At 58.3% G+C, this 26,144-nt stretch overlaps 1 protein-coding gene across 1 annotated transcript in view; it reads left to right on the plus strand.

Annotated features, from left to right (window-relative positions):
• The window catches only part of SDK2 (sidekick cell adhesion molecule 2), a 262,214-nt gene that overhangs the window by 224,126 nt on the left and 11,944 nt on the right, over nt 1-26,144 (plus strand). The window contains exons 35-44 of the mRNA XM_079133200.1: nt 1,157-1,258; nt 1,348-1,463; nt 9,037-9,223; nt 11,663-11,800; nt 14,714-14,875; nt 17,539-17,664; nt 21,775-21,939; nt 23,206-23,346; nt 23,598-23,736; nt 25,130-25,256. Of these exons, the coding sequence (XP_078989326.1) occupies nt 1,157-1,258; nt 1,348-1,463; nt 9,037-9,223; nt 11,663-11,800; nt 14,714-14,875; nt 17,539-17,664; nt 21,775-21,939; nt 23,206-23,346; nt 23,598-23,736; nt 25,130-25,256 (1,403 nt within the window). The remainder of the gene's footprint in view (nt 1-1,156; nt 1,259-1,347; nt 1,464-9,036; nt 9,224-11,662; nt 11,801-14,713; nt 14,876-17,538; nt 17,665-21,774; nt 21,940-23,205; nt 23,347-23,597; nt 23,737-25,129; nt 25,257-26,144) is intronic.

Here is a 26,144-nt window from a genome sequence, read left to right on the forward strand (position 1 = left end):
GGCGGCCCCGGCCTCCCCAGGGATGGGGAGTGGGTCCTGAGGACACCTGCCCGGGCTGGGGTACGCCCCCCAGGGTGCTTGAAGAACAGGACCACCCTGCACACGCGGCTCAGAGGCAGGAAACAGGAGGCAGTTGCCAGGGAGGGTCTCCTCTGAGCCCACCCCCCTGGCGGCTGTGGGTCAGGAGTCCGCAGCCTCCACAGGTGGGTCACAGTGGCAGGTTGGTGTAGGAGCCCTGGGTACTGCGGGCCCGGTGGGCCGGCGTCCATGGCAAGGCTCACTTCAGCCTGCAGAGCGCTCGGCCGCGTCTTCCCAGCAGGGCCCGGCCGGGGCAGCCCTGCGCTTGCCGGTTCTGAAGCCTCAGCAGCGGCCTCCTCACAGGCCCTGTGCTCAGGAGAAGCCACCCCTGTCCAGGCCAAACCCCTCAGCGGTCCTCCCCTGCTCAGCTGGGCCCACGGGCTGCAGTCAGCAGCCAGCCAGGAGACTTGCGCTCCAAGCGTGGAGCTTCCACCTGGGGAGGAGGAGGAGGGCAGGGGCTGGAGGGAGGGGTGCAGGGGCGGGGACCCCGCAGCCCCCCCCCGTGGGGATGATGGCGTGTTCTCTCTTCAGCACCCGAACTTGGCAAAACGGGGGTTTCCTAGACCCGAAGTCACACCTGATAAGCCTCCCTCTCGGCCGAGGGGGGCTGGCGCCGTGGCAGAGCACACGCTTGGCATTCAGGGGCCCTGGGAGCATCCCCAGCGCTTCCTGGAAAGAGCTGGTGGATGGGACCTGGGCCACAGTTGGGGCAGGTGGTGGGAAAGAGGACGTGGGAAGGCCTGTCCCTCTGGCCCAGGGAGCCCAGGACAGGCTGGGTTTACACAGTTGTCCCATCATGGATGTCAGCAGTGGCCTTTCAATCGGAGCGCCCAGTCGGATAACGTGTCATGGGTCACCCTAGGCCAGGAGGCCAGCAGCCGCGTGTCAGGTCTGGCTGGCAGGGCAGGAGTCGGAGGGCCCCAGCTGCCTCTTACCTGTTTTCTCCTGAACCTTCACACAGGGGCTCAGCTCGCAGGGCTCAGCTCGCAGGGCCTCCTGCCTCCCTCCCCTGCAGCCTCCAGTGGGTCCCTTGGGGCTGGGCTGGTGACCTGTGTCCCCTCCCAACTCTTGCCCGCAGACCTGAACAAGCACAGGCGGTACGAGATCCGGATGAGCGTGTACAATGCCGTGGGCGAGGGGCCCCTGAGTCCCCCGCAGGAGGTCTTCGTGGGGGAGGCTGGTGAGTGCACCCGCCCACCTGGCCCCATCGCCCTGCCACCAGCCTCCCCTGAGTCCACTCATTGGTGCACCACCCTCTGTGCCCCCCAGTACCCACGGCAGCGCCCCGAAATGTGGCCGTCCATGGCACCACAGCCACACAACTGGATGTGACCTGGGAGCCACCCCCGCTGGACAGCCAGAATGGAGACATCCAGGGCTACAAGGTAGGGGTGCTCTGGTAGAGTAGAGGGGTGCAGGGGGCACCAGCAGGACCCAGGCCGGGTGGCAGTGGGGAAGGTCCCAGGCCCACCCTTCTCCTAGCTGGGTACTCGCCCCACAGCTGTTTGCACCCAAGTCACAAAACATTGTGCAGCTGGAACAGAATTCCACTGGTTCTCTCCAGTGTCCGGGGCAGCTGGACCCAAGCACAAGAAATTCCAGCCATGCCACTGCTCACAGGGCCCCTGAGCAGCACGCCTGCCCTGCCAAGCCCGGCCCCAGACATAGGACCCCTCAAGGGGTTATTTGGTCACCTGGTTATAACAGTGATGCTAATGAGATGGCCAGTGAGCAAGGTGCCTCTAGCTAATTGGAAATCCCTGCTTAAGAGTCACTTCCAGGTTTGGGATGATGTCGTGTGTTACAATGGGTCCCTAAAATTCAGAGAGCCCCTTGGAACTCTTGGGTCCTTTTGAAAGCCCACGAGACAGATGAGCTTTATACCAACAGCCATTGTATAGATGGGAAAACTGAGCCCAGTTCAGGTAGTCCATTATACGGATGAGGAACCCCAAATTATAAGGATGTGGCCCATTATATAGCTGTCCATGATACAGATGAAGAAACCAGACCCGGCATGGGTAGCCTGTTGAAGTCCCAAAATAGCAAAGAATCAGGCTTTCCGGCTCCCACCTGCCAGGGGTGGAGAAGAAGAGTGAGCGGCGTAAGAAAGAAAAAAGAGTGTGTCTCCTCAGCTGGAGACGCTGAACCACGCAGCCCTTGGCCATGTGGGAGGCCCCCCACCCCCTGCCAGGGTCAGGTCCACCCCGATACCTGGCTGATTCCTAGTCCGTGCATTTTAGTCCATGTTATTCCAGAGAAAAGCCCTGGGGGGGAGGGGCACTCATGGCATGAGCCGAGAGGACCTGATGACCCCCTGGCCAGCCACAGTGGAAACCAAGTCTCAGCACTGCTCTGCCACACGGCCTGGGACAAGCAGCCCGTGGAAGGCAGAACCCAGCCGGGAGTCTCCTCCATCTGGGCAAAGGAGGAGGGCGGAGGAGGGAGGCATCTTGCCAAGGAAGCTCTGAAGATGGATGCCACCCTCGAGGCTTTGCCCAGGAGCGCCAGCTGGGAAGACTAAATATTGCACCCCTAGCATATGCCTCCCAAGGGACGGGAGAGGCACGGGCAGAGCCAGCAGTCTGGCAGCCACCAGACTGTCGAGGTTTGGAAGTTGTGAGTTAACACACAGATCCAGGAAACGTGTGGGCACAGAGGACATCCACGCATCCCAGAAAACACCACCCAACCTGAGCAGCAGCCGTGGGCGTGAACTAAGGAATCCGAGTTGCTGTCTCAGGGATGCGTGCTGACCAACCTCAGGTTGGCCTTCGTTCACTTAACAGGAGCTGTGTACTGATGTCACTGGCCAGTGAGTGTGGCTAAAATGATCCTGCATTTGGATCAGGCTGAGCATCAGGTGCATGGACAGGCACCTTCGTGCACAGGCCTAGAGCACCATCTGTGAGTCATTCGTCGATAGGTGTTTATTGAGCAGTTATTTTGTGCATTGTTCTCAGTAAGCAAAGAGACAATAGGAGCTTGAGCTTTTAGGGGAAGAACACCACCAATGTTCAAAATAAGTAATACTGCTGGATGATTAAGCAGGTTGAGGGGAGGGCTAGATCCCAGGGGAACCCTGAAACTTTTTCAAAGTGTTGTTAGGGGAGAGCTTACTGAGAAAGTGATCCCTAACAAAACTTAAAGGATTACAGGGCACAAGGTAGGTGGATCCAGAAGAACATTCAGAAAAAGCAAGGGTCCTGAGGTAGGCCAGGGCTTTAGAGAGTTCACAGAGCAGCAGGAAGCCCCTGGCTTTTCCCCTGAGAGAGGTGACAGCCAGGGAGGCCTCGGGCAGAGGAGAGACACTAGAAGCATGGACTTAGGGGTCAGTCTGCGGCTGTGCTGCTGACTTTAGTGTCAAAGGAGGAAAGGACAGAAACGGAAGGACTGGACCCTCCAGGTAAGACATCACCGTGACTGACACCAGGCAGAGCAGCCCTGATGTGGTGGCCTCAGGCTGTGCGCTCAAGGCAGAGCCAGTGGAATCTGAGGGCCTCAGAGGAGCACCCAGACACTGCACCAGGGGCAGCTGGAACGTCCCGCACAGAGCAGCAAGAGGAGGCCGGAGGAGATCCACAGTCCAGCCCCAAACCTCAGCAGACACCCAAGGGGCCTGAAGAGAGGCAGGGACACGGGAACCCCCACTGGACTCGGGATGTCTGAGCTGCAGATGTGGACTGTGGAGTCCTCAGCATGGAGAGGGTGCTAAGAACCAAGAGGCCAAACAGACGGACAAAAAGGAGGTTCTCAGCCTGACCCTTGAAACTGGAAAAGTTAGCCCACAGGAAGGATGCTTCTGGAAGGAGGCTGTCTCAGAGTGGAAGCGAGATGCAGTCTGGGAGGCCAGTGGTGCGGCATTAAAAGAACACCACCACCAGTCCCGTTTTGCCAGTCTGGGTTGGCTTTATTTAAGTTTCTAGAATCAGGCCAGACAATTCAGTTTAGTGGGATCGGCAGACAACAGTCCACTAGCCTAATCCAGTCCACCTCCTTTCTGTAAATAAACACTTACTGGGCCCGGCACGTTGGCAGGTGCTGTGATCCCAGCAGCTCAAGAGGCTGAACCCGAGGATCGTGGGTTCCAGGCCAGCCTGGGGAACTTGGTGAGACCCTGCTTCAAAATCAAAAGTTTAAAAAAGGACCGGAGATGGAGCTCAGTACCAAATATATATTTTTCCAGGAAAAAAAAAAGAATTGTATCCGTACTGAACATTTATGGACCCTTTAAACGATGCAGATTGGCAACTAGTTCCACAGTTTTACCTTGCACGAGGGGTTACTGGTGACCTGGAGGTGATTTAAAGTGTGCAGGAGAGTGTGCGTAGGTTGTGTGCAAACATGACACGACCGCATTTTAGAAAAGAAACTTGAGCGTCCTTGGATTTCGGCCTCCATTGGGGTCTGGAACCCCTCCCCCAGGGTCACAGGACTGCCGTCCAGAGTTGTGCAGGACTTGGATAAGGCCACGCCCCACCCCGCCATGCACATGCGCTAAAGCCTGGCTCTCTCCTGGCAGCTGGGCTGCGCGCAGTGGGAGGATTTCACCGAGGCTGCTGCTCAGCCAGTTTAAAAGGACACGAGATGGGCAGCAAAGGACGGTGGACGGAGGGACGTCCTGCAGAATGGGAGGAGACACCTGCAGACCGGGCACCTGTTCGGGGGCTCACAGCCAGAATGTGGAGCTCACACGACTGGAGAGCTAGAAAACCAGTGACCCCATCTAAAAGTGGGGTGAAGGACCCAATGGACAGTCCTCAAGACAGGACAAATTAATGTCCCACAGGTACGTGGGAAGGTTCTCAACCTTGCAAAGCATCAGGAAAATGCAGATCAGAACCAGAGCAAGTGACATATCAGCCCACACTGTGGGGGTGCTGTCTCCCAGGAGTCAGAAATCACAGGGGCTATCGGTGGGAATGCACGATGGCACAGCCACTGTGGAAAGCAGCCTCGAGGCTCCTCAAGAAGTGAAAAACAAAACCACCATATTATCCAGCAACCTCACTTCTGGGTATTTATCCAAAAGTGTTAAGGTCAGTTGGGGTTTGTTTGTTTGGTAAGGGGGGATTGAATCCAAGAGCGCTTTACCACTGAACTACATCCCCAACCCTTTTTATTTTTATCTGGAGACAGGGTCTAAGTAAGTTGCTGAGGCAGGCCTAGAACTTGTGATCCTCCTGTTTTAGCCTCCTGAGTCCAGGATTACGGGTGCTACCATGCCTGACTGAAATCAAGACTTTTTTTTTTTTTTTGGTATTAAGGATTGAACCCAGAGTACTGTGTGACTGAGCTACATCCCCAGCCCTTTTTAATTTTTAAAACTTTGAGACAGTCCTTCACTAAGTTGCTGAGGCTGTCCTCAAACCTTAGATCCTTCTGCCTCAGCCTCTAGAGTCCCTGGGATCACGGGGTACATCACTGCACCCAGATTGAAACCAAAATCTTAAAAGAGATATTTGCCTCCCATATTAATTGCAGCCTGATCCATCACAGCCAAGATGTGCAACAGCCTAAATGTTGGCCAGTGGATGAATGAGTCGTAAAAACACACTGTGGGCGTGGATAGACGGTGAAATATGACTTAACCTGCAGGAGGAGGGAAACCCAGCCCCTTGCAACGGCTCGAACCCAGAGAAGACATTATATTGAGTGAAATAAGCCAAACACAGAAAGACAAATACTGCTCAAGCTCATTTACACATGGAGTCTAAAGCAGTCAAACTCTACAGCATGGGAAAAATAAAATAGTCAAACTCATGGAAGCAGAGAAGGGTGATTGCCAGGCCAGGGAGAAATGGAGACGTTGCCCAGAGCATACAGAAGTCCAGTTACACGCAGCAGATTCATTCTGGGGGTCTCGTGTGCAGCATAGTGATGATAGTTTATAGTACTGCACAGTGTAAGTTTGCTAAGAGGGTAGATCTTAAGTGCTCTCAGCACACACAAAAAAAGGAAGGGTAGGCCAGATGCAGCAGCTCACACCTGCAATCCCCACAACCCCCACAACTCACAAGACTCAGGCCAGGCACTGTGGTACACAGCTGTAATCCCAGTGGCTCAGGAGGCTGAGATAGGCGGATCACAAGTTGGAGGCCAACCTCCAGCAACTTAGCTCCCTGTCTCGAAATCAAAATGGCCAGGGGTGTAGCTCAGCGGTTAAGTGCTCCTGGTCTAATCCTCAGGACCAAGTGGAAAAAAGACTATCTGTGAGATGGTAGGTGTGTCCGTGAGCTAGAGTGCGGAGTCTCTGCGGTGCCTGTCAAGACGCCAAGTCGTGGGCCTTACATACGTGTAACTTCTATTTGTCAGTTACCTCAATAAAGTTGAAAAGAAACGCCAGAACAGGGAACTGAGCTGAGCAGAGGGTGGTGGTGGCATGCCACACTGTCCTGAGCCAGCGCTGTCCGTGTCAGACACGTCCTGGTCCTGCAGTGTTTACCCAGCACCCGTGACCACAGGCACCCAGGACACAAGGGAGCCAGAGGGACCCAGACGCCTGCCCCCTGGAGCCTGCATCCTGACATGCCACTCGGCCTCGCGTGCCCTGGGGACCTGGGTCTGGCCCAGTCCCTTTGTGAGTCCTTCTTGCTGTTGATTATCATCTAACGAGGGCTGCTGTGTTCAGTGCACACAAACAAGAACCCTTGTTTGTAGAGGACCTTGTTTGTATATATGCCGCCCTAGTCCTGCACCCTGACCGCCCCTCCCCAAGGGCCTGGGGACCATGACCCTCCTTCCCTGCACCAGGTTGTCCTCTCTCCAAGCTGCTTTTCACAGGTAGGGCACAAACACATTCTGAGGTGACACGTTTCCTGTGTGTGTGTGTGTGTGTGTGTGTGTGTGTGTGTGTGTGTGACCAGCGATTGAACCCAGGGTCTCAGGCGTGTTAGGCAGGTCCTCCACCACTGAGCTGCACCCCTAGCCCTTTTTATTTTTTATGTTGAGACAGGGTCTCACTAAGTTGCGGAGACTGTCCTCAAAGTTGTGATCCTCCTGCCTCAGCCTCCTGAGTAACTGGGATTGCAGTTGTGTGTCGCTGTCCCCAGCTTATTTTCCCTTTTAATGCCTTTTTCTGACCTCACATTTTCTTCCAGTTGTCCCCATTTCTTTGGCTGGTCCCTTGACAGCAGAATTCTTCAGAAGAATCCCCTGGAATCTCTACATATCTACATATAACCCTTCTCTTCCTTCTCTTGTTTCTCTCTCTCTCTCTCTCTCTCTCTCTCTGTCTCTCTCTCTCTCTCTCTCTCTCTCTCTCTCTCTCTCTCTCTCTCTCTCTCTCTGTCTCTCTCTCTCTCTCTCTCTCTCTCTCTCTCTCTCTCTCTCTCTCTCTCTCTCTCTCTCTCTCTCTTAATCGTGAATTGAACCCAGGGACACTTAACCACTGAACCACATCCCCAGCCCTTTTTATTTTGAGATAGGGCCTTGCTAAGTTGCTGAGGCTGGCTTGGAATGCGCGATCCTCCTGCCTCAGCCTCCCAAGCTGCTGGGATTACGGCCATGCACACCACGCCCGGCTCCTTCTCTCTTGAACCCCTCTGAGTAGGTACTCGGTCTGCCGCCAGGGAAGCCCTTCCTGCCGAAGACACGGAGCATTCATCCCTGATCACTGGTGCTCAAAGCTCGGGTCTCGTCCCACCTGACTTGGCAGTAGCTGGATGGAGCGCTCCCTCCCTCCACTGCGAGGCTTCTCCGGCTGGACGCTCATGCTCACCCTCCTTGATGTCCCAACTCTCCTCCCAACACTGAGTGCCGAGGCCCCCAGGAATCAAGCCACAGCCTGTCTAAGGGAATCTGTCAATTCTCCTGGTGTGCGCTTGCCAGATCCCACCTACGTGCAGATCTTTACGTGACCTTTCCCCTCAGCGCTAGGAGCCCTGTGCCCCGTGGCTGTGGGGAGACAGGGAGGAATGAGTGTCTTCGTGAATGACGACTCCTGCTCATCCACCCGTATGAGAAGAGGCTGGAGGAAAGCAGGGCCTTGCTGGTACAAGATGTCCTGAAGGCATTGCCACATGCAGGGCGGGGACACTTTTATTAGTTCCTTCTAACTTTCATCAGCTTCCTCCAAATGGAGACATTGAAAAGCCAGTAGCATGCAGGAACCTCTCTGGCCAGCAGGTGGCACCAAATGACCTCCAATCCTCCAGGAGGCTTTTTGGGGACCGTGGCTTTCAGGATGTCCTGTGTCCACAGTTCTTTACCAGTTAAAGACTCTGCCAGGCTCAGATAACCAGTGTTAACCCTGTTGGATGTGAGATCATCGGAAGCACCATGGGGCATCTGCTGCCCTCCTGGCCTAAAACCCATAGACACACGGTACCTTCTGAAGCCAGCAAAGCCCCCAGGAGCTCTGTGCCATATTCTTATGGCGTCACTGCTCACGTTGACCCCGGGAACTATGTACATGACAAAACTACAGCTCAGAGAAGTCACCTGGTCAGGTCGCACTGGTAGTAAGTGGTGTGCCTGGGTCCTCCTCTGCAGCGGGCTTTGCAGACCAGTGTGCCCCGTGCTTCCCGAGTCCTTGTTAACCTGCAGCAGGTCTGGGGCCGCTGGCTGGGGCGTCTCCCACCCGCTCCTAGGTGTGCCCCATTCAGCAGGGGTGGACCCAGCACGGGCACTCACCTCTGTGCTAGTTTCCTGCCCGGCAGAGTTGCTCAGTTCCTTCAGGATCTGCAGTGGGAAGCTGATGTACCTGAGGGAGAGTCTGCAGGGACTGCAGAATGAGACACTGGGGACTGAGCCCCATGGTGTTTACTGTCCCTCAGAGGCTGGGGCCTTGGGCTGGGAAGGAAGGTCCTGGAAAGGTTTCTAAAACAGGTCCTGGATACCTGTGTTCCAAGGGCACTTCACAACAGTGACTGTCTCTGAGGCCCCGGTGGGGCAGGGGCAGGGGGCAAGCCCTGTGTCTCTGTCCCCCCTCACTCCCACAGCCCTTTGTGCCCACAGATTTATTTCTGGGAGGCCCAGCGGCAGAACCTCACCGAGCGGGTAAAGACGCTGTTCCTAGCTGAGAACGGCGTGAAGCTCAAGAACCTGACCGGCTACACGGCCTACATGGTCAGCGTGGCGGCCTTCAACGCCGCAGGGGATGGGCCGAGGAGCACCCCCACCTGGGGCCAGACCCAGCAAGCAGGTGGGCAGAGGTCCGGGAGGGGCTGGTCTACCTCAGGGGGCAGGAGGGGTGTCGGGGCTCTTGGGAGGAGAGGAGGCAGCTGCCTGGTCCAAGAGACTCTCGAAGTGAGAGAACCCAGCCCCCAAAGACATGAGAGCTCAGAAAAGGGAAGCCGTCCCCATAAGCTGTGAGGAAGCCCCCAGATCTCACCAGCACCCACCCCGGCCCCAGACTCCACTCCTACTTCCTGCCTGTCTCTCACCTCCTCCTTCCTATGGCCCTGTTCATCCCACACTGTGCTTGATGCAGGGGACACAATGGGACCAACAGGTCCCCACCCTAGTGAGGGGCTGCATCTAACCAAATCAGTTGGTCAGCCGCAGTGGGTGGCTTGGGGTGGCGAATGGATGGCTTGGGCAGGTTTGCCCACAAAGGCCTCAGGAAGAGGGGATATCTGAGTTGAGACTTGAGTGAGAAGAGGCCAGCTGTGGGAAGTCCAGGAGGGGGGGACATTCTGAGCAACAGGTACGGAGGCCTGCAGGCTGGGGAAGATACAGGAACACAGAGAGCCAGGTGCTTGCAGGCAGATGGGATGCGGGTGAGCTCTCTGAGGCCTGGAGGACTGGGGTCCACCCTAAGGCATGGAAGCCCTTGGAGGGGCTAAGCAATTGAGCAACGGGGCCTGGTTTATATTTTGAAAATCATTGCTCTGAATGCTGGACAGAGGACAGACTATGAGAAGAGAGGCTGGAGGCAGGGAGGCCAGGAGGGAGGCTAGGTAGGAGGGCAAAGCAGAGGAGGCAAAGGTAAGGATTCTGTGGCCAGCAAATGTGGGGCAAGCCATGGAGGATCCAAAACCACTTTTCAGGCAGTCCCACACTGGATGCTCCTGGGAACCCTGGGGACAGCAGCATGGCGTCACCCTCAAAGGTCTCCCCATAGAACACGCTGCCTGCCTGAGGTCCTCCCGCTGGTCCTGAGGAAGCAGAGGCTGGAACCTGGGATTTCTGAGAGAACCAAGAATTCTCTCCTGGTGGAATTGAATACAGCCAGTCCTCTGGTCTGTGGGTTCCACATCCAGATTCAACCAACCAAAGATGGGAAATATTTATTTTTAGAAACTGCATCTTTACTGAACACTTGGAAATTTTTCAGGTCATTTCCTAAACAATGCCATAGGACAACTCTTTCCGCCGTCCAGTGTCCTAAGTAACCTAGAGAGGCTTTAATGAGGGAAGAGGCACGCAGGTTTTGTGCACACACTGTGCTATTTTATTTGAGAATCCTGGGTGTTTGTGTCCCTAAGGGTCCTGGGACCCATCCCCAGGTTTAGAGGACCATGGCAGGCTCCTGCCTGGCCTTCCCAAAGCCACTCTTCCACGCTGGTGCTCCCCTTGCTGTGGATCCCGTTGGCTCTTAAACAGCTGCAGGGAGCAGACTCCCCAGCCCATCTGGCTGAGGCTGGGCTGCGAGCATCTGAATGTGCAGTCCTGCCTGCCTGCCTGTCTGTCTGCTGCCTGCCTGTCCCAACCGCTGTCTGTCAGTGCGATCAGGCCTAATGTGACGTGAAGCTCTAGGAGCCTGGGAGCCCCGTAGCTGTAGCAGCAGGACAGAACGTTCTGTGCCACGTCTCTCTGACCCAGGGGAGGCAGGAAAGGGCCCCTGAGCTCACCTCCCTCCTTCAAAGCCCTCCCAGCTCGGAGCTTCTGGAGCCGGAAGCCAGTCCAGATTAGCTCCAGCTCTGCGGGGAGGCAGCGCCAGACAATAATAGCCTGTCCATCTGGGACACCCTGGAGGAGGATGCTTCCTGCCTTCCTCTCTGTCCCCCTCCGAGGCCCCTCACCCCCGTGTTTTCAGGACAGCTCTGGGGTTTTGCGTCTGAGAAACATCCCTTCCGGAGCCTTTGACTGTCCTTGGCTCTGGCTCCTCTTGACAGCGTGGTGTCTCTGTGATGAGCCTGGGACGCCCGGGCGGGCGGGCGAGAGGAAGGCCATTCTGCTGGCCACGTTCTGGTGCCTTCTTGTTTAGAGTCCTCCTTGTGGGCCGAGGCCCACACACCCCACCTTCTCACCGGGAAAGTTGAAAGATGCACCCCTCAAAGCCAGGAAGTTGCCCTGCCCCACGGTGACCGTGAGGGCACAGTGGCTGGTCCTGGGCTGCTAGCCAGGGCTCACAGCCACTTCTCAGGAAAAAGTCCAAATTCTCCAACTTCAGGGAAAACACAGTTCCCTCTTCTCCCTGCTCCAGGGACTTCACTCTGGGAAATGTGAGTGCTAATGTGGAGGGGTGGGAGGGGTCCAGTGGCCTCCGGTGACCCCTCCTGCCTTCTTGCACGAAGTCTGCCCGGCACTCTTGTTCTTCCCAGGCCCAGACCCAAGCACTCCCGCTAGTTTCTTGGAACCAAACCCAAGACTTTGAACGTCCGCAGGAGGAAACAAAACCCCTTTGCTGTCTCCACAGCCCCCAGCGCGCCCAGCTCTGTCAAGTTCAGCGAACTGACCACGACCTCAGTGAACGTGTCCTGGGAAGCCCCGCAGTTCCCCAACGGTGTCCTGGAGGGCTACAGGGTGGTCTATGAGCCCTGCACCCCAGTGGACGGTGAGTGGGACCCGGCCCCCAGACAAGCTGGCTCTCCTCCGGGGTCCCTGTCACGGCTGCTGCGCGTGGGTTAGAAGCAGTGAGAGTCTTCCCACCTTACAAACAGGGACGCCAAGGCCCAGACCAGGGAAGAGGCGTTCCCAAGGCAAAAACCAGCAAGCCGGGGGGATCGGCCATGGCATTCCAGGCCCCCGGCTTCTAGGCAGAGAATCTTAAAACACATGCTTCCTCTTCAGTCAGCCGAAGCAGGGAGGACGGCAAGGGAGATCTGAGCCCCCAAGATGGATGGGTCTCCACAGGGACCAGGAAGACGGGGCTCCCTGGCAGTCCTACCCCAGCCCCTCCCAAACCCCAGAGATCTCAGCCCTCCTCCAGGATTGACTTTGCCCTTTGGAGGGTCAGGAACTCCTTTGAGAACCTGCCCAAAGCCTCAAAGCCTCTTCCCAGGAGGATGCACAAGCTGGGGGTCACTGCCCGCTATTGTCCTCAGCAAGCTGCAGATCCAGAGACGTGCCCTGCAGGTGCCCCTCACACCTGAGCCCCTCATCACAGATGACCTCAGGCCCCTCCAGCCCTCCCTCCAGGCCCCACTTCCGGGCTCCCAGCCAGGGCCCAGCGGACCCTGACAGAGACATCAGACACTTGCCAGGTTCCCTCCCCCCAGGGCTGCCCAGCCACAGGTGTGAGTGATCTTGGGTGGGCAGGGGGCACAGAAACAACTATTCTTTTGTCATCACCCATCTCCTGCGGACAGGGGTCTTAGAGGCTGGAAGGAGGCTGATTCTTTGAGGCCTGGGTCTCGCTGGTTCCAGCAAGACATTAGGGTGTGGCTGGCCTGCCACTGACCAGTGCTCTGGCGGCAGGAAGTGACCACTTCTGTGGTCATTCCCTCCTCTCCCACGCCTCCCAACAATGGAGCCTGGCAAGAACAAGGGGCGGAGCCTGGGAACACTCTGCGGCCAGCAGTTCTGGGTCAGCGGAGAGAACAATGGCCCTCAGTCTTCCCTGCCACCACCTGGGTGCCAGGAACACATCCTGCAGAGGGGACCTGTGTGTTATGATACCAAGGGGGAACTGGGCCCCAGGAGGAGGCCTGGCGACAGGACAGAGGTCACAGAGACGAGACTCAGGGGCAGGACACACTTTCAGCACAGGGGCCTATGTCCAGGGATCTCCCGCCTTGAGGGACGTGAGCGCATCTCAGGGTGCAGGGTCCACACGGATGATCTGCATGTGCTTGCGTCTTTCCACCCTCCTGGTGTCAGCCCAGCTCATCGGTGAGGCGGGAGGCAGCCTGCCCAGCCAGTGCAGCATCTGCCCGGCTCAGGCCCCAGCCCTGGGTGCAGGCCAGCAGCAAACCCGCCTCCCAGGAATCCAGCAGCCCCCTCCCCTGCAGGGAAAACCACGGCCCCCGCAGGCAAGGGTTCTGTTCAGCAGCTCAGGACAGGTGCCCAGCGTCCCTGTTCCTGGTCCTAGTCCTCATCCCTCCAGACTCCCACTTTCTACCCTTTAATAGTTCCTTCCTTGCTAACCAACCAAATCGCCTGGACACCCACCAGTGTGGGTACTGGGGGCTCTGTTCTTATATTTGACCCTCAGCGTCCCTGTTTAGGATGCTCCTAATCCCCTAGCTCAGTAGGAGAACAGATGAAGCCAGGCTAAGGGACGTGCCAAAGACACCCAGGGCCAGCTCCGGGGTCTGAGCCCAGCCCATGGGCTGCAAAACCTGTCCCTGCACAGTGACGGGCGTGAACCTTGGATCTGAGATAGGAACTCTGCCTCAGCCCTTAGAGAGGCTGGCAGAGGAGAGGCTGGATTCCTGAGGCTCAGCGCGCACCCCCCACCCGGCAGTGACCCCAGCCTGCCTCTGGTTGCCGAGATCCAGGATGCAGGGTCGGCCTCATTTCTGCCCTAAGAAGCCAGGTGTGCGGGGCTGGAGGCCCTGGGGATCTCAGCTCCCACTGGCACAGGAGGAAGGAGGAGCCCAGAGGTGGGGCTGGCGGTGGGGCCAGGGTGGGACCTGGAGCTGGTCACCAGTGTCCCCTCCAGCTCACAGTATCTTTCCAGAAGGCTTTCCTGACAGAGAGCCTAGAATTCGAGTTCCATGGGACATTATATAGGGGAGCAAAAATGGGTGACGTCCAGGTGGGGTCTGGTTGTAAGTGCAACCAGGTGGTGAGTGCTCTTCCCACCAGGTGCTCCTGGACCCAGTGACTGTTCAGGACAGCTGTCCTCAAGCATGGATCACTGAGCCCCTTTTTCCAAGAACAGCTTATAGGACTGTGCTCTGTGAAACCCAGTGGCTATGGGCTGGGGACATTTCGGCCTGCTTCCCAGGGGCACAGCCTGAGCCTGTGTCTGGGGTATATCCTGAGCCTGTGTCTGGGGTATATCCTGAGCCTGTGTCTGGGGTATATCCTGAGCCTGTGTCTGGGGCACAGCCTGAGCCTGTGTCTGGGGTATATCCTGAGCCTGTGTCTGGGGCACAGCCTGAGCCTGTGTCTGGGGTATATCCTGAGCCTGTGTCTGGGGCACAGCCTGAGCCTGTGTCTGGGGTATATCCTGAGCCTGTGTCTGGGGCACAGCCTGAGCCTGTGTCTGGGGTATATCCTGAGCCTGTGTCTGGGGCATAGCCTGAGCCTGTGTCTGGGGTATATCCTGAGCCTGTGTCTGGGGTACACCCTGAGCCTCTATCTGGGGTACACCCTGATCCTGTGTCTGGGGCACAGCCTGAGTCTGTGTCTGGGGTATATCCTGAGGCTGTGTCTGGGGTGCAGCCTGAGCCTGTGTCTGGGGTACACCCTGAGCCCGTGTCTGGGGGCTCAGGAGGCTGCCCCTGCCCCACAGCTTCCGGTGGCCCCTGAGGCCCTGCTGCACGAGCAGCTTCAACTCCTACTCACTGTTCTTCCCCAGGGGTCAGCAAGATCGTGACGGTGGACGTGAAGGGGAGCAGCCCCCTGTGGCTGCGGGTGAAGGACCTGGCAGAGGGCATGACCTACAGGTTCCGCATCAGAGCCAAGACCTTCACCTACGGGCCAGAGATCGAAGCCAACGTCACCACAGGCCCAGGAGAAGGTAGGGGAGCAACGGGCCGAGTCCTTCTGCACCCCAAGTCAGAGGGGCCCAGATGTCAAGAGCTGTGCTAGACCCTGCAGACAGAGTGGGCAGCGCGGAGCTCTCTCTTCCCCTGCCCATCCCTCCCCTCCTGTAGCCTCCTGGGCTCTGTACTTGGTCAATGGCATCTGAGTCCTTGGGATCCTCAAGTCACAAACCCAGACCCTCCTCTTGGGGCTCAGGGCAGTGCACACGGCCTGGCCTGGCCACATGTCCCTTCTTTCCCTCCCAGCCTCTCACCTGCCTCCAGAAAGGAAGCAGCCCAGTAGGTCCCCTGCCTCTGGCCTGGCCTGGCCCAGAACCCTGTCTTCAAAGCAGGGTGCAGAAGAGCCCCCTCAGCTCTGGTGACATGTAGAGAGTCCTGATTCCCTGGGGCTGAGGGGGCACCCAGCAATCTGCCCTAATCACAAGAATCCCTGGGCTCCGTGTCCTGATCGGCACCTCTGGGAACATGGGTGGAGCGGGCCACCTCTCACCAGCTGGGCCTGCTTCCCCTGCCCCCACTTAGCCACCTTCATACAGCAAAATGCCCGTTTTGTGCTTCCCCAGGTCTGTGGATTCCCTGCTTTTGAAGCCCTCCCTGACCACGACTTTACCTGTCCCTTCTCCAGCATCCTCCCCCAACTGTGTGGTGATCAGGATTTAGGCTCCAGAATTCTCGTCTGGGTCGCACTGTCCCATCCCATCCTGAACACAAAGCCACCTCCCAGGCCATGTTGCTTAGTATACCCGCCCCCAAACTTCCCCTGCACTCCCACAGCCCTCTCAGGAGGCAGGTTGGCCTGGGCCCTAGGAGGGACACAGAGCCCTGGTCTCCTGGCCGTCCACGTGCAGCGGGTTTGTCTCCCCCTGGTGGCCCCAGCCGGCCACACCTTGCTTTTTCGTTTTCTGGTCCCCGGGAGTGGTTCTGCAGATGAGCGCATCTGTCCCTGGGCACCCTTAGGAGAAAGGCCACAGCCCCCCAATCTCCCAGCTCCTCCCACACCTGCTCCAGCCCGCCTTGGACGTGTGCACCTGAGTCTCCCAGGAACCCAGCGCAGGCAGGGCTCTGGCAGGCAAGGGAGGGCCACTCAGCAGCTGAGGACAGGAGGGGGCCACCTGGAGGGTCACTGTTCTAACTCAAGGCTTCTGCTGTCCCCACTGGGGGTATGAAAGGTAGGAGTCGGGGGGCAGGAAGCTGGGGAGACACCCAGAAGGAAGAACACTGACAACCCTGCCGGCCTGGGGAGGAGGAGCCTCAGGGAGCACAGCCAGCCTCCTCTTCCTCCAGCCCAGGACCCCAGCCCTGAGCACGTCCTGTGCTGTGAGAACCCAGGTCCAGGGCCACCCCCCCCCCACCGCCACACCTGAAAGATCCAGCTATAGTTCCCCCTGGACTGCAGGCAGGAGGGAGGGAGGGCGGGAGAGAGGGAGGGAAGGGAAGGAAGGAAGGGAGGAAGGGAGGAAGGGAGGAAGGGAGGAAGGGAGGAAGGAAGGAAGGAAGGAAGGAAGGAAGGAAGGAAGGAAGGAAGGAAGGAAGGAAGGAAGGAGAGGAGGAGAGAAGGAGATGAAGTCCTCCAACGCCACAGGACAGGACAGACGCGGGGCCCAGCCAAGTGACAGTCCCTGGCCCCTGCCCAGTCCTCCTCTCCTGGCCCAGGAGGAGCTTCAGTCCAGTGCTGTCTTCAGCAGGCATCCGCAGGGCCACCAGCTGCCTGGTACCTGCACATTCCGGGTCCCAGAAGCACGTAGGCAGCACCTCTGTGCAGGCCTCTGGGTGCCCCGCCCATGTCTGCTGGCTTGGTAAATGACAGCAGAAGGGATGGGGGCTCTGCGAAGCAGGAGCCCAGAGGGCAGGCCCCCAACTTGCACTGGCAGGGTGCTGCCTGAGACAGGAAGGGGCTCGGGACCCTCCATAAACAGCGGCCTGACACTCTTGGTCCTCAGAAGCAAGCCCCTGTTTCCTGCTCCAGTTTCCTGACTGGCAGATGTTCCAGGCCGCTAGCTGGACACACCTGCATCCAGGAGAGCCGGCAGGCAGCCCAGTTCTTCCTCCCTCCCCCTCCCAAGGCTCCTGGGGCCCGAGCCTCCTCTCTCCTCACCTAACCTGACAGCAGGTGCAGTGGGGGGCAGGGAGACTTGGGGCAGGAGGTGGGGCGATGTCACCATCACATGCCAGAAAAGGGGAGGTGGGAGCCCTTCAGCCCCCTCACACCATGAGGGGCACGTACCCATCTGCCATGGTGGCACGTACCTCTGCTGCCCCCTGACGCATTGCTTCAGGCTTTACCCTCCAGAAGGCCCTTACAGATGGACGTACTGAGGCACACTGGAGGGACATATGAAGTGGTCCAAGCTGCCCATCTGATAAGTTCTGGGCTGGGACCAAAATCCCTCTGACCCGTTCTGCTTCATCCTGTGCCCTCTGCTGCCCTGAGACTGGGAAGTGGGGTCAGGGGTGACCAGAGGAGACCCTGGCAGCCCCAGAGGAAGCTCGCTCCTCAGCCTCAGCATCGCGAGGCTGCGGAGGCTCTTGGGCAGGGCTTGGCCTGGCCACCTATCCCCCACTCCTCCAGCACAGGTCGAGGGGCCGGGTGGCCCCTGTGCATCCTCTACCTCCCTTGCCCACTGTGTATGGTTTGCAGGTGCCCCAGGACCCCCAGGAGTGCCCATCCTCGTGCGGTACAGCTCTGCCATCGCCATCCACTGGTCCAGCGGAGACCCCGGCAAAGGGCCCATCACCCGCTACGTCATAGAGGCCAGGCCGTCAGGTGGGATGCGCGGGGATGGGCCCTGCCTGGCTGGGCTGCTGCTCCCCCCGGGCTGAGTCTCCACAGCTCATTTCTGCCCCTTCCTGAATCCCCGCACTTGGGGATTGTGTCTGACACTCAGGTTGCTGCCAGCGGGGTCCAGGGGGCCCTATTGGGGATGGAGAACCTGGGGCAGGGGCTCCTCCGAGCTGCACTCTTGCTTAAGGAACACCCAAGAGGCCCCCAGAGAAAGGCTGTTAGTTCTAGGCGAGGCCTGATCTGGGTTGAGGATGGTTCCAGAAGCCAGAAGAGCGAGGACATGGAGCGGTAGTTAAAGCCCACATCCTCCACGTGAACCCCCTGGTGGACGCTGCCCATCAGCTGTCTCTGCCCTCCCAGCCCTGGCAGTCGGTGCTGTTGTACCGGCCTCTCCTGTCAAACCTGAAATCCAATCACAAGAGCTTCCTAAGCCAGCGGGGGGATGAGCAGCTGATAAGTCACTCTGGGCGACTGCTCTCTGTCCACTCCTGTTTCTCCCGCTTCCCAGGCTCCCCTTACAGGAGCCCGGCTCCCTGGTCACCAGCTTTCCAGGTTAATCAGAGGCACCACAGTCAGCTGAGCGCAGCAGGCTTGTTCTTCGTATCATGCGGATCTGTGGTTGCGGGACTGAATCCGAGAAAGAAAAGACTCTGTTGCTCTAACGCTGATAGCAAATGACAATCGTAATGGGAAGTGCTCAAGCGTCTCAGTAGCTGAAGCTCCCCACGCAGGAGACTGAAGCATTCCAAGACCAGTCGTTACTGCCTCCCAGTAGCCGGTGCGAGTCATCCTGAAAGCAGAATTAATAACTCCAGGCTTCCCCAAGGCCACTGCCTCCAGCCACTGCCTCCATATTTTGCTAATAACCCCAGTTACGTGTAGCTAATACATCAAGCAGCTCAGAGGCACCTCCGTGCTGGCTCCGTCCCCGCTCCAGATGGTCCTTCCCTGCCCCTCCAGTGCGGGCTGCTGAGTTGGCCAGGAGACCACTGTGTGCTTCTCCCAACCAGGGCCCGCGCCTATTTATCCCACCATGTTGGCCGACCTGGTTGCCGGCTCTGGAATGTTGGCCCTGGACTTCAGCCTGCTGAGTTTCCAGTGTCCCCAGGGAGGCCCAGCATGAGCCTTAGTGTTCCAAGTTTGAAGGCCATGACTTGGTCCACACAGATGGAATCGAGGACTGAGCACCAAAGGAAGGACCAAGACAACGCTTAATAAAAGGCCAGGCCAAGCGGCACCAGGGAGCCCGCCCGTGGCAAGCCCTCTGCCAGCCAAGGGGAGAGCAGGGAGGAACCTGGCGGGGGAGTGCGGTGGCCTTCCCCTGAAGCTGCTGGTGAGCAGCCTCCCGTTCCAGGGTGGGCAGCTCCTGGCCTCCCGGCCTCCTGCCCGTCTCGTGCTCCCTCTGTGCTCCCCGGTGCCTCATCTTCAGGACAGGATAGCTCTCGGGTACCCTGCCCTTGCCTGGCCTGCGCTCTGTGTTACTCAGAATAAGCAGAACAGCCCACTTTCTCCAGGCCAGAGAGGTGCGGGCATGGCTGGCAGGGATTCACTCTGGGGACTTAGAGACCGGTGGAACTGGCCATCACCAATGACCGGTGGACCGCACATCAGTCACCTCCCAGGGCTGGAGGCCAGGGCCACAGTGGCACATTCCAGCAGCTTCTGGCCTGGCCCCGTTGCCCTGGCCACACCCTTTGTCTCTGTGTGGCAGAATGAGGGGAGATAAACAGCAGGCAGGAGGCCTCAGCTTCTAGAAGGCAGCAGCAGAGTCCCCCGCACGCCAAGCCTGTGGGCAGCGAGTTAGCTCTTGAGCACTCCAGGCTCTGTTCTGGGCACCAGAGGAAGTTCAATGCCAGGAGTCAGACCACTCCCGGCAGAAACTCCAGCTCCATGGCACCATGACCTGGGGAAGATGATGTAAGCCCTCTGAGCCTCGGTTTTCTTATCTGAAAAATGGGACAGCAGTCCCATGCTCTCCGCATTGCCCTGGCATGGAGGAGACCCAGCATCTGGACAGGGGACTTAGTGTGGCATTATCCTCACGACGGTTACCGCAAGGTGAGCAAGAGAACCCAAAGTCACGTGAGGAAGAAGCCCCAGAGACTGGCCTTACAAGGCATGAAGCAATGAAATTGGGCACAGGCCAGGGAAGAGAGGTGTCATTCACGTATTCAGCAAATGCTTAGAAGGTGCCTGTGCTCGGGGACCATCTGCACAAGGACCAAGGAGGCCTGGGCCGCCCCTGGAGGAATTTCACAGCCTAGCAAGAGAGAGAGACTGAACAAAAGATATGATGCACGCGAGGCAGATGCTCAAGAACATCAGCCCAACCGTGAGGCCGAGCCTCAGGGCGGCGGGCCTTGCGGGAGGAGAGCTGTGAAGGGAGAAGGGAGCCCAGCAGCCTTCCCCAAGTTGGCAGGGCGACACTGGAGGGGACAGGCGGTCCTCAGCTGGTCCTGCCACACGCTCAGTCCAAAGTCAGAACGGACGCGGGGGCCAGGCAGCTCTGTCATGCTCTGGACTGAGACGCTGGAGCTGTTAGAATAGTTGACTCCTCCAGACAGGGACGCCATCTTCAGCTTTTGGGGCAGATCTTTCCAGGAGTTCGGGAGCCTGTGGAGAGAAGCTGGAGGTGCTACCGGGGGTTGGCAGCTCCCAGCGCAGCAGCCTGGTGGGCCCACGGGGGGCTGGGTGACCCCCTGGAGCAAGCCACTGGAGGAAGGGCCTGAGCCCAGTCCACCAAGGTGCTTCTAAGACCTCTGGCCCCTCATCCCCCTGAGGAAGGGATCACACTAGGGCCCAGGGGCTTACTCTAAGAGGACATTTCCAATTGTCTCTCCACTAACAGCAGCAGGCAGGTGCCCTCTCTCCAGAGGCCAGTTGGCCTCAGTACCCCGCACAGAGCATCTGGCCGGGGCCCCTCTGGCCTTCCTGCCACCGTGATGGATACCCAGCACCCTGGCAATGCTCGCTCATGGGGTGAAGCAACCAGACATGGTCGCTCTTTCTTCTCTGATCTCTGCTCTGAAGAAAAAAGGTAGCTGAGCCAGTCTTGGTGGTGCACACCTGTAATCCCAGGCTCTAAGGAGGCTGAGGCAGGAGGATCGCCAGTTCCAGGCCAGCCTTGGCAATTGAGCAAGTACCCGAGCAACTAAGTGAGACCCTGTCTCAAAATTTAAAAAGGGCTGGGGATGTGGCTCAGTGGTTAGGTGCTCCTGGGTTCAATCCCTGGTAAGAAAGGAGAAGAGGGAGCTGAGAATATCCCAAGGCAAATCCGGGCCACCTGGCCAGGTGTCACTAAAAAGAGAAAAGGGGAGAAGGAAATCCTGGTACCTCCACCTGCTGCCCCTGCTGTACACGCTTTGAGTGGAAAAGGAGATCAGAAAAATAGGGGCCTGGCCAGGTGAAGTAGGATGTTCCCATGTGACAAGACCCCAGGCAACCTCTCATCCTAGTGACCAGCCATTTTAGTAACTCGGAAAATGTGGAGTTCACCTTTTCACGCGAGTGTACAGATGTTGAGTCTTTTTCTCCAGGTGTGGTACAGGTTGAATCTCCTTATCCAAAATTCTTGGGACCTGAGTGTTTTGGACTTGGGGTTTTCCCAAACTCTGGAATATTCATACATATATGATAAGATACCGTGGGGCTAGGGCTCAAATCTCAACACAGAATTCATTTCTGAGTCATATACGCCTTATGCACACGGCCCGAAGGTCATTTCACACACATAATTTTGCTCGTGAAATAAATCTGCACAGGGATTTTCTGCTTGTGGTCTCATGTGCGCAAAATGTTTGGGGCATTTCAGATCTTAGAGTTTCAGATTGGGGACGTGCAGCCTGTTGGGCTGGTATTTTCTGCATCGTACCTATTTTTATTGTCTTACAGATGCCTTCATAACAAAGAATAAGAGACACACTCCAAGATGTGTCTCTAAAAAGCATCTGCTGAGGACCCTCAGCTCCCAGCTCTGGCCCCTCAGTGTTGAGCTAGTGGCCACTCCGGCGGCCTTGGGGAACACGGGGATGGGTGTGGGTGGGTCTTGGGGCTCCTCTCACCTGTAGGCACCTCCCCTTTGTGCTCTCACAGATGAGGGGCTCTGGGACATCCTCATCAAAGACATTCCGAAGGAAGTGAGCTCCTACACCTTCAGCATGGACATCCTGAGGCCAGGTGTGAGCTACGACTTCCGGGTCATCGCGGTCAACGACTATGGCTTCGGCACCCCCAGCAGCCCTTCCCAGTCTGTGCCAGGTACCAGCCTGTGGGGCAAGGAGTCGGGGAGCCCCATGGAAGAGCCCAATGACAGTGGTTGGGCAGTGGGGGGGCACCAGGGTGCAAGGAAGCTTAGGATGGCCTCAAAATGATACGGTCCCCTCAATTCCCCAAAGCTGCAATCTCTGGGGCCAGGGCCTGCGTCCTCTCTCAACTCCGGGGGAAGCTGAGGGCCTTGGAGCTTTGGGATTCCCTTCCCAGGACTCCAAAGGCCCTAGGCAGGGGCAGAACGGTGGATCCAAGATGAGAACTTCCAGGAGCTCAGCACCAGGAGGTTTGAGGGTGCCAGGCCACCATAAACTGTTTCCATGGAAACTGCCTCCTGGAATAGACAGGGCCAGCCAGCATCCTGTGGAACAGCAGCTAACTCAGACAGACAGGCCTCAGGACCTGACTGAGCAGCATCTAAGTGCGCTCAGATTGGCACCCACCCCCACGGCCCCCTCCCCTTGTTCTTCCCCCCGGCATAGCTCAGAGCTCGCACAGGACTCCTGTCTACACCCGTGATCCAAATCGAATCGCTAACCACTTTAAATGGTAAAGCCCTTTCTCCAAGGCAAAAACAGCTCAAAATTCCTACCCACCAGATGAGCTCAGAAACACAGCCTCCCCGCTCCCTGCACTCACCTGCTCCTTTGCCCAGGTTGACAGAATCAAGTCAGGGCCTAGGAATGCTGTGCCTGGGACACAGAGCTACCCCCTCACGCGCGGCAGCATGGATTCGGATTGGCTGGGTGCGGGAAGCACAGTCCTGGGGGCTTTGAGAGAAGAGGTATCCTCACACTCCATGGGGTCCAGCCTCCCAAATCCCCCTGCTTTCTGCCACCCAATAAAAATTCCATCCAAACTGACCTTGGGGAAACTCGCCCAGGTCCCCTGCAGGCTAGAGAAGCACCCACACAAATGTAAGTCTGCCTATCAGAGCCTTTTCCCCAGGCAACGGGGAAGAAGGGCGAGTCGCTAGCACTCTGCTGCCCCCAATTCCTGTGTCCCTGGCAGATATCATGAATCAATTGCAGCTCTCTTACCTAAGGAGTCCAGAAGCAACCCCAGAACCTTCTGTGAAACGGCCCTCTGGCAGGCCTTTGCCGTGATAGTCGGCACCCAAGACAAACAGGCCTTGCAACCTTGTCTCAGGTGCTCTCAGACCCGCCGACCCTGATGCACATGAGCAGTGGTAGGGCCCAGCTGGGGCAGGAGGCTTGGGGCAGGAGCGCCTGGCCTGACACCCTGCCCACGTTCCAGCCCAGAAGGCCAACCCCTTCTACGAAGAGTGGTGGTTCCTGGTGGTCATCGCCCTGGTGGGCCTCATCTTCATCCTGCTTCTGGTCTTCGTGCTCATCATCCGAGGTCAGAGCAAGAAATACGCCAAGAAGACAGACTCGGGTGAGCGACCAGCCCCGCGCCCTGCCCGCCGGGCTTGACTTTTACCTGTCTCCCTTTTGGCCGGGGCAGGAATAGGCAGGTCACTCTCCTGGCTACGCACCTGCTCAGGTGGGCAGCACCGGGCCCCTAGATGCCGTCTCAGCCTCTTATTCAACTCAGAAGAAAGATGGGGAGCCAAGACAGGAGAGGGAGTGGGGTAGGACAGGGAGGCCCCAGGGCTAGAGGGTGTCTCCCCCTCTTCCCTGCCACAGGGAGCAGTGCCAAGTCCGGAGCCCTGGGCCACGGGGAGATGATGAGCTTGGACGAAAGCAGTTTCCCCGCCCTGGAACTCAACAACCGCAGGCTGTCCGTCAAGAACTCCTTCTGCCGAAAGAACGGCCTGTACACCAGGTAGCTAGCCCTCTGCGTGGGGAAGGGCAGGGGGCAGCTGGGGGGCCAGACCTCAGGGCCTGGCAGGGCAGGCTGGAGAAACGCTGGGGAGGATCACAGAGCAGGCACTGCCCATGTGGCCTTCCTTGGTCCTGGGAAGCAGCATGCAAACTCTGGGACCGGGAGCGAAGAGCGGAAAGACATTTCCAGGCAGAACACTGGGGGCTTGCCCTGGTGCCCCCAGACCCAGCCACAGCATGGGTCACACTAGGGGTTCTGCATGTACCCCTCAGCTACAGCAGAAGGCAAACAACTTGCTAATTTTTGCAACTCAACCCCTGGGGAGCCGCTCCAGGGGCTGGCCTGCCGGGGGTCAAATGCCCCGAGGTGAGCTGGGCCCTGCCAGGGCTCACTTGCAGACGCCTTAGTGGCAGGTGCCAGGAGCTCCCCCATCATCGCCTGAACCCTCCCATCTGGGAAAGCGTGGACGCCCTCTCCCTGGTCCTTATTAATGCCATAACGGCGTGTCTCTGCCACCACCCTGCAGCATCCAGAAGCAGCCGAGGGAAGGTAGAAGCTGGTGGCGATTGCCCAGCTTCTGTTGCTCCCGACTCCCCTCTAATTCCCAGCCCCTCCCAGATCCACCCCCACGGCCACCAGGCTGCCCTTTCCAAGGGCAGGGGCTGCTGCTGGGTCGCACCTCACGCTCTGCTGATAGGATGTGGCAGCTTTATGCTCCCAGGAGCTCCAGGGAGGTTTTGGCTGTAGCCAGGGGCTCCTGTGCCCATCCTCGGCCCTATTGACATTCCCAGCTCATTGGAGGCAGCAAGCGGGGGGTGGGGGGCAGCCTCTCTCGGGGGGCTCACAAAGCTTCTCTCTGTCTCTGTTTTGGAGGGACAAGCCATGTGTGTGCTTGTGGTGGGGGGCAGAGGGGAGGACGGAGGCGGGGCTCACGGGCTCTCATCCCTGGCCAAATCCGCCTTCCGCAGAAAGGGCCAGCGGGCCCAGCATGCCACAGCAGCCCGCCAGGCTGGCTCCGGGGCCCTGCCTCAGGGAACAAGGGGCCATTTCACCCAGGGCCTCACCTACCCTGCCTCTCCTCCATCTCCCGCCACGGTGCCCACACGCCCAGGCCCCTGCATGTCCCTGCACCCCTGTGGATACACAGAAATCTTGTTTACACCCAACCAGCCCCAGGCTCCAGGGGCTCAAACCTGGCCACAGGGACCTCGTGCCCCTCCCCGGGCACCCTGCGAGTTGCCAGGGCAGCATTAGCAGGGCGCCCCTTTCTTCCCTCCTCCTCCAGGCACCTCTCCCCAACACCAGCCGATGGCACATGGTCACAGAAAGGAGCCCTGTGGCCAGGGCTCCTCCAGGCCTGGCCGCCTCTCAGCCCCCTCCCTGTTCTCCCCAGGTCCCCTCCCAGGCCCAGCCCCGGCAGCCTTCACTACTCCGATGAGGATGTCACCAAGTACAATGACCTCATCCCAGCAGAGAGCAGCAGTCTGACCGAGAAGCCCTCGGAAATCTCCGACTCTCAGGTGAGGGGCCAGAGGGTGGCCACCCTGGACAGGGCAGGGCAGCAGCCCCCTCACAGAGCAGGGCGGTGAAGGGAGAGCTCTGGCGCGCACACCTGGGCAGATGGCCTGCCACACGGGTCTCCTTCCTTCTTCCCTCCTCCCTCCCCTGTCTGGGGCCAGAGAGACGAAGAAGGCCCTCCAACTAACCAGAAGTTGTTGGTATGTCAGTCGCCATGCCCACGTTCTGCTCAGAGTTTGCCCCCAGGACTACAGGGGTCCAGATCATGAGATCCCCCAAGAACGTGGTCCCCTAGACTTGCCAAAGTCACCCTCTGCCAGCTTCTCTGTAGCAGAGAAGCATGCTGAAGGGGCAGGGACGAGGGGTTCCACCTGGCCCTGCGGCCAGAGGCCTGGACAGCTGCTCAGCCAGCTCCTTGAGGCCAAAGGAGCTCCTGACACCAAGGGCCAGGGTCCGAGGACTGGAATCAGTGGAGACCAACGAAGCCTTACACTTGGACCCTGACTTCCTGCCGCTGGGCTGGGGAGTCCTGGGTGCACTAGGTCTGAGCCTCAGTTTCCCTACCTGTAGAGCAGGCAGGGGTGATAACAAGCTCTCTCATGTGCTCTGGGGGAGCTCCCTGAGAGTCTGGCCCAGGACTGACACACAGCAACCACTCAATAAATGCTGTCTTTTGTGTTGGTTTAGGGGGACAATAACTCTGGAAGATAGAGCTTAGAGTTGTCATGAGGTGGGCCAGGCAATGGAGACACTGTCCCAGGCTAAGGGGGCTGAGTTCATTCCAAGAGAAGCAAGAGGTACCCCCAGGGAGCAGGCTGGTGGTTTGAGGGGAGGTGCCAGGCAGGCTGGGATCTGGCTGTGACCATGTCCTCAGGCCTGTCCCTGCACTG

Source organism: Sciurus vulgaris, assembly GCF_902686455.1.
Source record: "Sciurus vulgaris genome assembly, chromosome: 3".
In the NCBI taxonomy this organism is placed as follows: Eukaryota; Metazoa; Chordata; class Mammalia; order Rodentia; family Sciuridae; genus Sciurus; species Sciurus vulgaris.